Source organism: Petaurus breviceps, unplaced genomic scaffold (assembly GCF_028583685.1).
Source record: "Petaurus breviceps papuanus isolate PSGF00001 unplaced genomic scaffold, PetGlider_PUasm1.0 428, whole genome shotgun sequence".
NCBI lineage: Eukaryota > Metazoa > Chordata > Mammalia > Diprotodontia > Petauridae > Petaurus > Petaurus breviceps.
Window position 1 is genome coordinate 361,210 of NW_027186331.1, and position 16,507 is coordinate 377,716.

A 16,507-nucleotide genomic window follows, 5' to 3' on the forward strand; every position below is an offset into this window, starting at 1 on the left:
GAGAGAGAGAGAGAGAGAGAGAGAGAGAGAGAGAGAGAGAGAATAGTGAGGACAGTGCTGGAGAAGATGGGAGGGAAGAGGATTCAGGGTATTTGTAGAGGAATTGGCCTTAGCAAGAAAGGAGAAGGGCTACCTTTTCTTCTGTCAAAGGAGGAAGAGATAGGGGAGATTTCTGAGATGAGGAGAGGATAAAATAAAGCTATCAGATAATGTCAGGTTTTTCCGTGAAGTGTAACTCAATCAGAGAGTGATGGGGGGGAGGGGGGGATGGTTGAATAATGACAATATTTGTAACAGCCACAGTGGATAGCAGGTTAGGGAATTAATTAGGAAGGAGTATGATTGTTTTGCTGCAGTGAGGGTCCAGTTGATGTATAACATACATTTGCGAGGGACCCAATCAGCATAGTTTCATAGTTTCCTTCAATTCCATTCAGCAGTGCTTACTAGGAGTGAAGGAAATGGATAGAATGAGTAATTCAGGATTGGTATTTGACAAGGTCTGGCTAGAAATAGGACAAGAGGGCAAGGGATTGACAGTAGAGGAAAGGGAAGGATTTGATTTATCAAGGAGTCAATATAGGAAAGGGAAGAGAATGTAGCTAGTGATGGCCGAAGAACTGAGGAATGGAATGGAAGGACACAGTGAAGATGAAGAACAGGGTTAGGGATGATTAAAACATAGAGAAGGAGAATGATAAAAAATTGTGATGATCTTAGATAGAGAAATTTTAGAATCCATATTCCACATGGAAGTAGAATGCTTGTGGCTGGTGAAGAAATAATGGTATGGCTTTTTCAATTGTATATTTTATGTGGAGGGGAGGAGTAGGTCATGGAAACTGAAGAGAAAGAGTAACTTGGAAGGGAGAAAGCATCATTCTATATGTTGAAGTTCCTTTGCATAAGAAGCAAGAGTTTGGGATAGAGGGGCAGCTAGGTGGCACAGTGAATAGAGCATCGGTCCTGGAGTCAGGAGGACCTGAGTTGAAATCTGGCCTCAGACACAACACAAAAACTAGTCATGTGGCTTTGGCCAAGTCACTTAACCCCAACTGCCCTACCTTTCCCCCTCAAAAAAAAAAGAGTTGGGGTAGAGAGAAAGTCTGTGAGCCAGGCAGTGAACTCACTGAGGGATGAAGGAAGGAGAATGTCCCAGAGATTAATAGATAATGGCTACCAGGATCCCAATTAGGTGATAAATTTTGATGATATGAACCTCAAAAGAGAAGACATTGCTGAATGATGGTGATAGATTATGGAGTTGGTCATGAGAAATGAGGAGTATTTTGGCACCCCTCCTCCCAAGACCAGTGAGTTGGGGGGTACAAGGGAAAGTGTAGCCAGTACTAGAAAGGGTGGCAAAGGGAAAAAATGTCATTGGGGAGAGGCAGGCCTCAGTGTGCCAGAAGACTGAAAGAGGGAGAAAGGAAGGGATTTAAGATGAAAAGAAAGGAATCATTTATGGAGCTAGTGTTCTAGAGGGCACAGGAATCCAGAAAAAGTAAAACACAAAATCTTATAACCAAGAATATGTTATCCTTCTCTAGGAGAAAAAGTCAATACTGTGTTTTCACCACAGTCTGTCAGACATAATGTATTAGTACGTAAGCATTTCGGCTTCAAGAGTGTGGTCCAAAGGAGCAGCTTCCCCCATTAAGCACATTCTTCTCTGACCTGAGCAATGGACACATGACATTTATGTAATCGTGAAACAAAAGCCAGAATTCCAAAGCAAGATGCTAAAGCATCGGTTGTGTTTCCTTGTTTGTTTCGTCTTTACTAGGGGGACACACGTCCCTCCGGTCCTCTCCCTCAGATATAATCTGTTCTCCTGGTGCCCTCTTTTCAACAAGTCTAGGACAAACATGTGGGACATCTCTTAGGATTCAGTCCACAATAAACTAAGAGATATTTCTCTTGGCTAACAAAGGGATACTCCCTCTATCAAATCACTGATTCTGAACAACTTAGTGTATACCCTTTCTTGAGGTGATCCTTGAATTTAGGGAATCAACAGAAGTTAAGAACACCCAGATCAAAGACATTATTCCAGCAGAAATTCCTACTACTTTATAACTTAACTGAGGTCATAGAGATACATCTCTTCCACCATGTGCTGAGCACAAACTAATCCTGGGTGTGGTCTCCATTAATTCAAGAATCCCATTTTCACCAGCCCACCTTGTTCTTTAGGCTGCCACAGATCTGTAGCCTCAAAAGTTTGGTATGGAAGACATCAAACTCTCTGAATTTTACCTTAATGACAGCAGATGCAGCAAAACAATTAGATGAAGAGGGGAACCATTCCAGAAGCATGGTGAACTGCATAATAGAGGATAGGAATTGTTCTGTGCTTGTGGCAAATGATATTAAGGAGGTACAGAAAGTCATGCAGTGGGTGGAGACAACAGGATGGCTCAAACATACTGAACTCCCCAATCCTTCAGTCTCCTAACAGTAACAAGAAAGCTCTGAAGATTAGGAATCAAGGGCAAGCAGAGCTTAAAAGTACCTACCATTAATCCCCTGCTCTGCTAGTCATTACATTATCTGATCCCCCTTGGCCACAGACATTGAAAATGGATCATCTGAAGCTATTGACTGATCATTCCAGTGTAGTTATAAGCCATATGGACAGTGTATTGCCTATTCTTTGTCCAACCCAATAAGGCTTGTACAGCAACCACATCCTCATTTCTAATCTTTGTGCATCCTGCAGCTAAATGGCTGTGAAGGCCAGAAAGTGCACAAACTCCCTATTCCCTAGAAAAGACTTGGTGCCATTCCAGGAGCATTTGTGAAATGACCAGGCTTTCTCCAGGGGTTCGTGCTTCCTCCCATCCCTTTTCAGGTGGAGGACTACTCTAGCCTACAGGAATCCTCCCCAGGGTTCCTATGGGTTTCCAAACTCTTTAATAGGGTGAGAGGCATGGGAAGTGTGTGGTGAACAGTTACATTCCCAGACTGACAGCCTTCAGGCATAACTTCAGGCCATGGTCGGAAGAGACTCCTGATTCATGACGCACATCCTGTCAGGTCAAGAGGGACAAGTGCAGCCCCTTCTGGATCTCAGAACAAGCTCTGTACCACTGGAGTGTCTCCGCCTGATGGACAGACAGTCTTACTCATTAATAAAAGAAAAGCTCTCATGCGGTTACCTCCTAGATGAATGAGGCAAGGCGAGTGCCAAACCCCATTTGGAGCAGATGTAATTGGGGTCCCCTTAAAAGTTCACAAGGGAAGAGAGATACGTGATGACTAAGGCAGACGGATGAATCCAGTAAGGGCTTACTGAGGATGGGACATGAGCGTATTGGGAAGCAGACAGTAGTAAGAGCGAAACTGAAGACAAGGGGGAGTGGAAGTGATCGAGAAGCCAGCCCCAGAATTCTGGGAGAAGATCTATTCTTAGTGGGGAAGCCTGACTTCCCAATAAGAGTAGAAGTTGGTAGAAGGCAGCTGGGTGGTACCAAGTACAAGAGCACTGGGCCTGGGGTCAGAAGATCTGAGTTCAAATCCAACCTTAGACACTTCATAGCTGTGTGACCCTGGGCAAGTCACTTAACCCTGTTTGCCTCCATTTCCTCATCTGTAAAATGAGCTGGAAAAAGAAATGACAAACCACTCCCGTATCTCTGCCAAGAAAACCGCAAATAGGGTCACAGAAAGAAGTTGGTATCAGGATCCCCATAGGCCTTTATTTGTTATACTCTGTAACCAATGTAACCATTAGAGAGTTAGACAGCAAAGTGCTATTGAATCATATAGCTCAGGTAAAAAAAAAATAGAACCATTTACAAAATAGTCAATAAATAAGAATTTTTTTTTAAGTTCAGTGGCTTGTTCTTAGCATCCCAGCCTAAGAGTGTTAAGTGTCTCTCAGTATTTATTCTCTCTCCGTACTGGGCCTGCAGAGTCAGCCTTGTTCCCAAGGCATCCAGTGGAATCACTTACCTCTCCCAGCAGCAAGAACACCTAGTTGCTTTAACTTTTGCCAGTCAGATGGCAGCACCTGAGAAGTAGCAAGCTGCTAAAGAAAGCTTCGCTTAAAAAAAGGAGAACCCCAGGCACAGCCTTTGCAACCATCCACACTCTTCTTGTCTAGTTTTATCTCCTTGAGTGAGGCAGCAGGAGCCTCCCAAGCTGCTGAGATCACCAGTGCCAGCACCTCTGGCTAGCTCTCTTCCCTCACAAAATACAGGGATGTCTGTATTGTCATCAGTGGTATCAATCTATACATCAAATGTTATGGGAACTTTGCCTGTAACATACAGGCGCCCATCCAATCCCTTCTAAAGGAGCGTATTCCCCAAATGATTAGATCATAGGTCTAAAATATAAAACACAAAAAAGCTTAGCGCCACCGAACTAATGACTTCAGTGCCAGCAAATGCGTCTCTGGATCACTTACAACATGGAAGGAATCCTGCACGCTTGCATCTCCCAGTTTGGCCATCCCGGCTGGTTGTGTTCAGAATGGGCACCGAGGGGTTAGAGCTTTTAATGTCGTTGCTACAAGGGAACAAGGCCATCCTCGTTCCGTGGTTAATGATCCAGAACACAGCCACACTCTGCCATGGATAACAATCGAGCAAATGCATGATAAGCCCAGTTTGAGTTGCTCAGGCCTAAAGGGTCCTGCCACATTATCATCAGTTGACCAGCCTTTGTGGAATCAAACTGAAAAATAATGAGAAATCTTAAATCTCTCCAATTTCTTGGGAAACGTCTCTTCAGAGACAACTTCCATTCCCAGATGGTTTCTAAAAGAGATCTACATTTCCTATGCCCTTTTTGGCTAGGTCAATGGACAGCTCCTTTCCAATGCCCCAGGTTCTCCCCATTGCTCTTTTGACTCTGGAATGCTACATGAATTGCTTAAGGGTTGATGGGAATGATATACATCTCATATTGTCTTTCAATAGAGGTATAGTAGGGTTTGCCTTGTTGATGTCCTGATGTCCACCATGGAGAGACCTTCCTTCCCCATGTTTCCCTCCCACGTAGGTGGCAGGAACCTTCTTTGATTGGTTACAGAGCTGGAACAAGCTGAAGCTGCTTCTTTAAAATTAGCCAGGTTAGGTCAGAGCCTCCCTTTCCCATCTGCTCCCAGAGGGTGAAGATCACTTACAGTCCCCCACAACGTTGGTGCCATGAACTGAACCAGGAGGAGTGATACCTTCCCTATTCCCTCCCCTTTGGCCCTGGCTCCAAGAAATGGATCTGTGGGTGTTTGCTTTTGTTCTGTGTTCTCTGTCCCCAGTTTCAGCTGCTGGCATTATTCCCCACTGGCTCCGGGAGTTTAAGCTGTGGCGCCCTTGGAGACAAGACTGCAGATGGGACTGTGTAGCCAGTCAGCCTGACAAGGGAGCTTGGAGCAACCAGGGAGCCCGGTGACTTGTGCCTCAAGAGGATTTTTCTCTAAGGAACTGAGCTAAAGTGTAAGCCTAATCCCTTTCCTCCCCCCAGAGACTGAGGTGACACGGGGGCGGGGGACAAGTTTGTATATTTACAATTACACTTTTGAAGTAAGTATTCCTCTGCAAAAGCTAATCTTACTGTTAGTGGTTTAGTGGAACTGAGGCAGAGGGACCCCTCCCTGAGAACTCAGGGAACATTATGTGCGAGGGCTGGTGTCACTGGCAGAGAGCCCAAATACCCAAGCCCTATAAGAGTACCAGAGAACCCGCATTCAGGCAGCTGGGGCTGGGGGTCCCCGTCACAGAGCTTTGCATCTCCATGGTGCTACATCAACTACATTTTCATTTCATCCTTTATCCCCCCAGTCCCAGACTGATTAACCTAGATTAACTGCTCTCTCTTCATGCTGATTTGGGATTTCACCACCTTGTGGAGCACACAACTGTTCATTGGTTAGCCTGATGCTTTTCTGCTTTCAGACTATGGTTCGTGTTCCAATTTGGTGTCTTCTAGTTCTTCCCCTCGCTCCCTACCCCCCCCCCCAATCTGTCTCGCTTGCAAATCAGTGCAATTTTCTCCATCCAGTTCCAGTAACATATTCATACCTGAATGTTTCACTCATGGGGCACAAACTCTACTAACTTGACCTTGGGCGGCATGTGGCACATCCTTCAGGCAAAATTGCTCAAACCTATTGCAGCATTTTGCTACTAGATGATAAGAGGGGATGTAGCAGAGCAGCGAGTGGTGCAGTGCATAGAATACTCAGTCTGGAGTGAGGGAGACCTGAGTTCTAATCCAGCCACACTGCCTGTGTGACCTTGGACAAGTCACTTAGCCCTGTTTGTTTCTGTTTGCTCATCTGTAAAATGAGCTGGAGAAGGAAACCGCAAACCACTCCAGCATCTTTACCAAATGAGGTCACCAAGAGTCAGACACAACTGAAACAGCTCAACAAGATAAGGGAAACATCCAGGTGTGGGGCCAGGACTGCTGTCCTTGACATCATAAATCAGTTTTCTTACCTGCAATGGCATGTTTCACTCTAATCTTTTTCTAATTCCTCTGGGCTGACTTTGCTTCCAATTAATGAGAACATGATATCCTGCTAACTCATTCTGAAAGGTTGAGCAGGTCAGACTCTTCCCACCACTAACAAATGATCGACCTTTCCTCCTGCCCAGGCACTGCCTTTCCTCAGAACTGTTTCAGAGGAGGGAAGAAGAGAAGGAAACAAAGGGAGACAGGAACAATCCTTGCAGGACAGGGATCTTAGCCACAAGATTTGGCAGCAAGTGGCCTCAGAGGCTTCTCATGTTGGAAGCCACAGGAGGAAAAAAAAGCTTCTAAAACTGACTTTAATTCTGTGAAGGACCAAAGACCTTTTTGCTGCACAGGTTTCATCAGAGACATACACAAAGGACAAAGCCATCACTTCAGTGCCAGCAGCCAGTCAGCCGCCTACCCAGACACCTCGGGGGCACACTCGTTTTTTTAGGCTTAAAGCATCCTCCTCTTCACACTGCTCATTCCAGCTACCTCCATGCCCTGGTTTATGAGTATTAAGTGGGTGAAATATGAGATTCTTGCCTTTCCTGGGGCTGCTCGGTTTCCCATCCTGGAGTCTCCTCCAAACTTTGACATTGGACACTTCATTCTGACGCTACTTGACCTGACTGAGGAGAAATCAGGCCTCACACTTACTGACTCCATCCTCACTTACTCAGGGCACCCTGCCTTCCATCTTAATGACAAAAGGAACCTGGTTCCTGATTTCACCAAACGGCAAGACCCAGGGCTAAGCCTGACCCCAGATCAGGGAGCCTGGTCTTGTTCCAGCAGCACTGAGGGCTGCAGCATTCTCACAGACCTTTCCTGTTTTGTCAGGACAACCTTAAGGGCACAACCAGTCCATACTGAAACAGAATGAGTCACATGCATGGCACAAGCCACAGTGTGGGGAGGAAACCAAACTTATCACCTCAGTTAGGTTCGATTGGCCACTTACAAGGCTGATGGGATTCCCTGAAGGGCCTGCTGACTAAGTGGGTACAGGGCCATCTGCAGGCATCCAGATCCTTGTCTGGCCCCCCATGGCTCCAGAGGAGAAGACCTTGCACAGCCCACCCTCCCTTAAATACAATTCTCTAGTAAATCATGGCGTCACCTCCCTGATGTTATGGTCCTTTCTGAGAATGAAGGACAAGCAACAAAAACTAACTAGCACCACAAGACTTTCGTCTGATGGTCAAGGAGAAAGGAAGGAAAACGCCCCCATCGCCAGGTCACAGCTCTGGGCCAGTCCCACTGGCTTTGGCAGCAGCTTTGGGCCAGTCAGACTGAAACTGGCTTAGCCCCCAACACACAGGAGGCCTCAGGGGTGGACGTGAACAGAAACGTGTGCATCAACAGATACCTCAGTGGGCCCGATGGACTCAGGTCAAAACACCGAGTACAGGGTCTTTTCTCCCACAGTTCAGTGATTTGGAAAGACTCTAATCCCAGCACCTAGTAGAAGCCATCATTGCTCTGAATTGATCCTCTTAGAAAACTTGGTGGCCAACCGCCTGGAGGCATGGGCCAATAATGGAACCCCCCAAGAGTTTATTCAGAGTAGAATTATCCAGTCTCACTGATTCCAGATGAAATATGACCCCTTAAGAGGAAAGGCCAAATCTGTCAGACAGAGCTACATAAGCGGTTCTGCTTTGAGGGTGAGAGAAAGGTCCAAGTGGATCGAGTTTCCCCTGCTAAGTGGAATTGTCTCTGACCCAAGCAATGCATACTTCCATTTTATGGTAACCTGAAAATAGGACAATGTCCCACAGCATGATAGAACAAAAGTACATAGCTTAAGTTTGGGGGTTTTATTTTTTGCTTTATCAGAGTAATAGTTACATTAAGTTTTTTTTCTTTTACTCTAATTTATGTATTTATTTTTTTTAAGTTTTCAACATTCATTTCCACAAGATTTTGAATTACAAATTTTCTCCCCTACTTTCCCCTACCCACCACCCCAAGATAGTGAGCCTACTGAATACCCCATCTCCCAATCTGTTCTCTCTTATATCCTTCTCAATCCCCCTTCTAACTTTCTAGTAGGGCAAGATGGATTTCTATACCCCAGAGTCTGTATATCTTATTTCCCATTTGCATGTAAAAGAAACAATTTTTTTAACATTTGTCTTTCAAACTTTGATTTCCAGATTCTTTCCCTTCTTCCCTCCTCACCCACCGCCACTGGAAAGCAAGCATTTCAATATAGGTTGTACATGTATACATACACAAAACATTTCCATAGTAGTTATATTGTGAAAGACTAACTATATTTCCCTCCATCCTATCCCACCCCCCATTTATCCTATTTTCTACTTTGACCCTGTCCCTTTTCAAAAGTGTTTGCTTCTAACTACCCTCTCCCCCAATCTGCCCTCCCTTCCATCATCCCCCCTCTTATCCCCTTCCACCCTACTTTCCTGTAGGGTAAGATACCCAACTGAGTATGTATGTTATTCCCTCCTTGAGCCAAATTCAATGAGAATAAAGTTGACTCATTCCCTTTCACTTTCCTACTCTTCCTCTCCATTGTAATAGTTTTCTCTTGCCTCTTTTATATGAGATAATTTACCCTATTCTATCTCTCCTTTTCTCCTCTCCCAATATATTCCCTTCTCACCTCTTAATTTTATTTTTTAGATATCATCCCTTCCTATTCAACTGATCCTGTGCCCTCTGTCTATGTATACATGTACACACATATACACACACTCACATATGTATTTTACACACATACATCCTCCTACACATACATATATGTATGTATACATATATATGTATGTATGTATCAACTATCTTCATGCTGAGAAAAGTCTCATGAGATACAATTATCAATTTTCCATGTAGGAATGTAAATAGTTCAACTTTAATAAATTCCTTATGATTTCTTTTTCCTGTTTACCTGCTCATGCTTCTCTTGCTTCTTGTATTTGAAAGTCAATTTTTCTGTTCAGCTCTGTTTTTTTTTCATCAAGAATGCTTGAAAGTCCTCTATTTCATTGAATGACCATATTTTCTCCTAAAACATTATACTCAGTTTTGCTGGGTAAGTGGTTCTTGGTTTTAATCCCACCTCCAGAATATCATATTCCAAGCCCTTCGATCCCTCACAGTAGAAGCTGCAAGATCCTGTGCTATCTTGATTGTGTTTCCACAATATTCAAATTGTTTCTTCCTGGCTTCTTGTAATATTTTCTCCTTGATCTGGGAGGGAATTCCAGAATCTGGCTATGATATTCCTAAGAGTTTACTTTTGGGGATCTTTTTCAAGAGGTGATAAGTGAATTCTTTCGATTTCTATTTTGCCCTCTTGTTCTAGAATATAAGGGCAATTTTCCTTGAGAATTTCTTGAAGGATAATTCCTAGGTTCTTTTTTTGATCATGGCTTTCAGGTAGTCCAATAATTTTTAAATTATCTATCCTGGATCTATTTTCCAAGTCAGTGGTTTTTACAATGAGATATTTCACATTGCCTTCTATTTTTTCATTTGCTTGAATCTATTTTATAGTATCTTGATTTTTCATAAAGTCATTAGCTTCCATTTGTTCCAATCTAATTTGGAAGGAATTATTCTCTTCAGTGAGTTTTTGAAATTCCTTTTCCATCTGGGCAATTCAGTTTTTTAAGGCATTCTTCTCCTCATTGGCTTTTTGGCCCTCTTTTGCCATTTGAGTTAGTCTATTTTTAAGGTGTTATTTTCTTCAGTCAGGCTGTTGACTCTCTTTTCATCAGTTTTTGCAATGTTCTCATTTCTCTTCCCAATTTTTCCCTCTTCTCTTACTTGATTTTCAAAATCCTTCTTGAGCTCCTCCATGGCCTGTAACCACTTCACATCTGCTGGTGATTCACTCTCCTGAAGTCTGCTCCAGCTGGTCTGGGCTACTGGTTGGAGCCACCCCAGGTCTGGGTCAGAGCAGCTCATGCAGGCCTGTGCTCAGCTCCCAGTGCACTGCGATACACCCTTCCTGTCGGCCTGCCAGGCTGCCTTCAGCCGGAAATTTGTTTCTTTCCATCACTTTGTGGGTTCTGTAGCTCTAAAATTTGTTCAGAGTCATTTTTTACAGGTATTGGAGGTGGTTGGAATGGGAGCTCAGACAAGTTCCTCTACATTAATGTTTAAGGGGAATCCTTGGAGATGATTTCTCCTCCTAGAAAACTCTTGGTCTGCTCCAAGGTAAACATACAGCTTACCTCTCATGATTCAGTCCAGACAAACTAAGGGACACTCTTTTGAATAACAAAGGGACATTCCCACTTGTTCTGATCCCTTTGAGCAACTAAGTACAGACCCTACCTTGATTCTAGGGAGTCAAAGAAGATTAATAACATCAGAACAAAAACACTATTGGAACATTAAATCCTAATGTTTTATAACACAGCCTCAATGCTATATGCTTCCATACTGTAAAACTTCACAATATCCTAGAGACAGGGTGGGGATAGGGAATGGACCTTTAATAGAAAAAAAAAAAGCCTTCTAAGACTACCTGATGAAAAGATCACAGCTGAGCAGAATATTTGAAATGTGAAACATAAGACAACAGGAACCTAGGTAGGTACACACATCTGAGCATTTGAAGGAGCTAAACCATAAAGTGTATACATTCTAATAGGAGGAGAATATCTGCTATACCTTCAGAATCTTATTATTTTCAAGGATGGCAGTGGGAGTTTAACAAAGCAAACATAGGGCTTGGTTGTAGTTTTATTCTGTTTTGTTGGTTTTAGGAAGATAAAGAAAAGGGAAGGGGAAATATAGTAGGGAAGAAATTTAAAAGAAGAGAGAGGAACTTACTATTTTTTTAAGCAATTGGGGTTAAGTAACTTGCTCAAGGTTACACGGCCAGGTGTTTCTGGGTGTGGTGCTAAGTATCTGAGCCCGGATTCGATCCCCAGGTCATCCCAACACTGGGGCCGGTGCTCTTGCTCGCTGAGCCATCTGGACGCCCCTGAGGAACTTACTATTTATTATTATTCAATTGTCCAGCCTAAGAAAAAGAGCATGAAGATATAGGGGAAGGAAGGTGCAGAGGGAGAGGGCACCTCACGAACCTCATTCTTATCTGAACCAAACAAAGGATGGTTGAACACACACACACATACACAAAGAGGCTGGTTTAGAAATGCAAGGATCTGAACAAAGATAAAGGTGAGGACGGGGAGAGGTAGTGGGGGTGAGGGTTGTGATTAACAGCTGAAGCAGACTTAGGGAAGGAATAGTGATGAGCAAAACAACTATCATTTTCAAAGAGTGGATCATAAAGAGGGAATTAGATGAAAAGAAAATGTAAAAACCAGAGATGGGGGTCAGAGCTTTGTGAAAAGACAAGGGACAAAAAAGTAAGGGCTGACCATTACAACTATAAATTACGAGTGTTGATCATGTTTCTTCTTTCTCCTTTCCTTTCTTCTATGTAAGAGGGTGGGGGGGTTAAGAGAGTTTGGCAGAGGGAACTGCACAAAAAACAACCATAACCATGAACACAAATGGGGTAAACTCACCTACAAAATAGAGGAGAGTAACAGAATGGATAGAATCTAACAATATGTTGTTTACAAAGAACACTTGAAACATAAGGCTTCACAAAAAGTTAAAATGAGAGACTGAAGCAGAATTTATTATGCATCAGGCAAATTTTTAAAACTAGGGGAACAATCATGGTCTTAGACAAGGTATCAGAAAAGTAGATATGATTAAAAGAGATAAGCAGGGAAATGACATAATGTTTTACAGTACCACAGATAATGAAATAATATTAATACTTAATAAATATACACCAAATGACATAGCATCTAAGTAAAACTTAAAGGAATAATTGTTGGAGACTTCTGTGAGCCCCTTTGAGAACTAGGAAAATCTAACAAAGAGAGAAGCAAGGAAGAGAATAAATACTTGAATAGAATTTTAGAAAGTTTGATATACTAGATCTCTGGCAACTACTGAATGAGAATACAAAGCAATATAATGTATTTTTCATATGTGCATTGTACATTTACATAAATTTATCATGTGTTAGACACAAAAACCTCATAAAGAAATTCAGAAAACCAGAAATATTTAATGCACCCTTTACTGACTACAATTCAATAAACATTTTAATCAATAAAGGGCCTTTGAAGAAAAGAGTCAAATTTTGAGACTAAATAATTTAATCCTAAAAAATTAGTGGGTCAAAGAACAAATTATAAAAACAATAGATAATTTCATTAATGAAAACAACAATGAGGCAACGTAGCAAAACCTTTGGAATGAAGTCAAAGCTGTCCTTGGGGAAAATGTATATCTCTAAATACTTTCATCAGCAAAAGAGAGGAAGAACAGGCTAGTCTTCTTGTAATCATGAAAACCAGAAAAGCAACAAATAAAAAAACCCAATCTAAATGGAAAGAATTTTTGTTCCGTTGTTTTTTAGTCGTGTCCAACTATTCATGACCCCATTTGGGGTTTTCTTGGCAAAGATACTAGAAGAATTTTCCATTTCCTTCTCTAGTTCATTTTACATTTGAGGAACTGAGGCCGAGTTAAGTGACTTGTCCAAGGTCACACAAGTAATAAGTGTCTGAGGTCAGACAGGAAGATGAGACTTCTTGACTTCAGGTCTGGCAATCTATCCACTGCACCACCTGGCCACCCCCAATAGAAAGAACAGAAATTCTGAGAAGCGATAAAGAGACAAATAAAATTTAAAACAAAACAAAGTGTTGAATGACAGAGACAACTACAAGTTGGTTTTTCAAAACAATTTAAGAATAAAACATTATCTAGCCTATTGAAAAGAGGAAAATCAATATATCAATATTAAAAGTGAAAAAAGGAAAATTCAAAACAAATAAAGAGTGAATAAAGGAAATTATTAGTAATTATTTTGCCCAATGAGATGTCACCATGACCTAAATAAGATGAAGATTTACAATTACTATACAATAACCATTATCATTAAGATTATCAAGATTTTGCCTGACCAGGTTCAGTTGAAAGTCTCTGGTCCTACCAACATCTCACACCATAAACCAAGATAAGGTCAAAATGGACACATGATTTAGACATAAAGGGTGATACCATAAGCTAATTAGGAGGTCAAGGAATAGTTTACCTGTCAGATCTATGGAAAAGGAAAAAAAATTATGACCAAACAAGAGATAGAATTCCAAAATGTAAAATAGATAGTTTTGATTATATTAAATTTTAAAAGTTTTGCAGACATGAAACCAATGCAACCAAGATTACAAGGACAGTAGAAAACTGGGAAACAATCTCTATAGCAATGTCTCTGACAAAGGTCTCATTTATCAAATACATAGAGAACTGGGTCAAGTTTATATGAATAAATCATTCCAAAATTGATAAATGATCAAAGGATTCATGAACAGTTTTCAGATGAAGTAATCAAAGCTATCTATAGTCATATGAAGACTAAATCACTATTTAAAAAAAAACACAAATTAAAACAAACTCTGATGTACCACTTCACATCTATCAGACTGTCTACTATGACAGAAAAGGAAAATTATAAATGTTGGAAAATTTGGGCACTACTGGTGGAGTTGTGAACTGATCCAAGCATTCTGGAGAGCAATTTGAAACTATGCACAAAGGACTAAAAAACTGTGCATACCATTGATTCAGCAATACCACTAGTAGGTACATATCCCAAAGACATACAAAAAAAGGGGAAAGGACCTATTTGTACAAAAATATTTATAGTAGTTCTTTTTGTGGTGGCTAAGAATTGGACATTGAAGGGATGCCCATCAAATGGGGAGTGGCTAAACAAGCTGTGGTATATGATTTCAATGCAATATTATTGTTCTATAATAAATGATGAGCAGGTTGATTTCAGAAAAACCTGGAGAGATTTATATGAACTGATGCAAAGTGAAGTGAGCAGAACCAAGAGAACACTGTACACAGTTATCAGCAGCATTGTGCAGGGAACAACTTAGCTCTTATCAGCAATACAATGTTGCAAAACAATTCCTAAGGATTCATGATGGAAAATGCTAGCCACATCCAGAGAAAGAACTGATGGAATCTGAATGCAGATTGAATCATACTATTTTCACTTTATTATTTTCATGGTTCTTTTCCTTTGGCCTATTTCTCCTTTTACAACATAATATGGAAATATGTTTTACATGATTGCACATACATAACCTAAATTAAATTACTATCTTAGATGGGGGGGAGATAATTTGGAGCTCATATTTTTTAAATGAATGTTAAAAATTGCCTTCATATGTAATCGGGAAAAATAAAATATTATTTTTTAAAAGAAAAGGAAAGTCTCTGGTCCTAGAGGCCAAGTCTCAGGGCTTCTACAGGATGACATTGGTTGCTATTTGCCCTGTTTGAATCAAGTCTGGTTCCCTCTCCATCAGCAAATCCTCAAATTTATTCAGCTCCTTGATAAATATGGCAGGGCTCTTGGAGGGGCCTCAGCCAGCATAGTGAGTGCCTTAAAGGCACACAAGCAAGGCTTCCTTTCTCTAATCTCCAACATTTTCAGCAATGGAGGGATTTCTTTAGCACACTCAGGAAGATCAATCAGCACACAGCTATGTTCCCAAACAGTAGCTCAGAACCATACAGTTACACTCATACAAACACATAGACCCACAGAGATACAGATACATACATACTCAGGTTCCAAAAAGACAAATATTTAGGGACACACAGAAACACACCCAAAGCTACACAGATATACAGACACAAGCAAACACAGATACACACGGACATACAGGCATGTGAAGAGATATATCCCCATATATGTCCAGAAACAGAGATGTACAGACACAGACACAGATATACAAAGATACATGTATAGGCCTGAAAATACTGTTATCACAACATTGGGATTTCCTAACTTCACCCCAGGACAGGATCTTTCTGAACAAATACTGGAAATTCCACTCCATCTTTGTTTCATGAACCCACATTAAATATCTGGGCTCAGGACAATGACTGTGGCATCTTGCTATTTCACTGGGGTGCCTTCTGTGTCCATCTTAGCTCACTTCTCAGAGTACCTGGACCATGGGAAATAATGGGTTAAAAATGGGGTCAAGAATCACTGGTTATAATCTGGGGCAGAGGGAACGGTTGGGGGGGAAGAGACTCCATTCATGGGTTTCTCCCACCCTGTGACTGGATCTCATGTGGCCAAGTCTCCTCCCAAAAGGTTGGAGGTGTCAATTACCTTAAAAAAAGGTCTCAATGCCATTCTGGGAATGGTAAAATCTGGTTAGGGGAGTCACTGAAGAGAGCGTATAGCAAAATGAATATGTCAGGCACTTTGCTCTTTAGGGCTCTCCCACATCCATTTCAGGACTAGCTCTCGCCTCAGATGCCCTGATCCTCCAGGATGCACAAAGCATCTCACCCAAGGGGGACTACCACCTGAGCTGCTAAACTGATCTCCAAAAAGGTGTGAGTGGTTCACAACTCCCCAAATTCTTCCTCCCATGGAATGTGTTGATTGAGGGCTCTGGAAGACCCTGAAGAAAGATTTCCTAATGGTGGGGCACAGGTGGGGCTCAGCTTCCAGCAGGGCCAGAAGACACAGCTCTGGGTTAGAATTAGAGGGTTAATCCATGGGTCATGAAGACAGGAGCGACAATTTAGAGCTGGAAGGCACTTTCCAAAGCCTTCATCTTCCAGAGGATAAAAGAGCCCCATGGGAAGGGAATGTATGAGTAGCCCAGAGCCACAGAGGGGATTCAGGAAGGGACCCAGGTCTTTCTGTTGCTGGTCCAGGCTCCTCCCACCTCCCCAGGGATGGAGGATGAGGAGGGGAGTTCATGCAGAGTGGAAAAAACTTCCACCAACCTTTCCCCCAACTCAGCCTGACAAAAATAACCGGCAGCAGCGATGAGATCAAGAAGTAACTGGCCAGATTCCGGTCAAATCCCCTCATCTTCCTCCAAGCCTGTTTCTTTATCCCATGGGGGGTGGGGGGTGTATGTGTGTGAGTGTGTATTTGTGTGTATGTGTGCATATGTGAGTGTGTGCATGTATCTATGTGTGT

At 42.0% G+C, this 16,507-nt stretch overlaps 1 protein-coding gene across 2 annotated transcripts in view; it reads right to left on the reverse strand.

The window, feature by feature from the left end:
* RSPH14 (radial spoke head 14 homolog) overlaps positions 1 to 16,507 on the reverse strand; it is a 179,959-nt gene that overhangs the window by 3,325 nt on the left and 160,127 nt on the right. Inside the window, exon 7 of one of the 2 annotated variants that reach the window (XM_069100809.1) lies at positions 11,979 to 13,106. The exons of the other annotated variant lie outside the window; for it this stretch is intronic. Within the exon in view, the coding sequence (XP_068956910.1) occupies positions 13,024 to 13,106 (83 nt within the window). The 3' untranslated portion in view covers positions 11,979 to 13,023. Of the gene's footprint in view, positions 1 to 11,978; positions 13,107 to 16,507 lie in introns of those variants that run through there. 2 annotated transcript variants of the gene reach the window in all.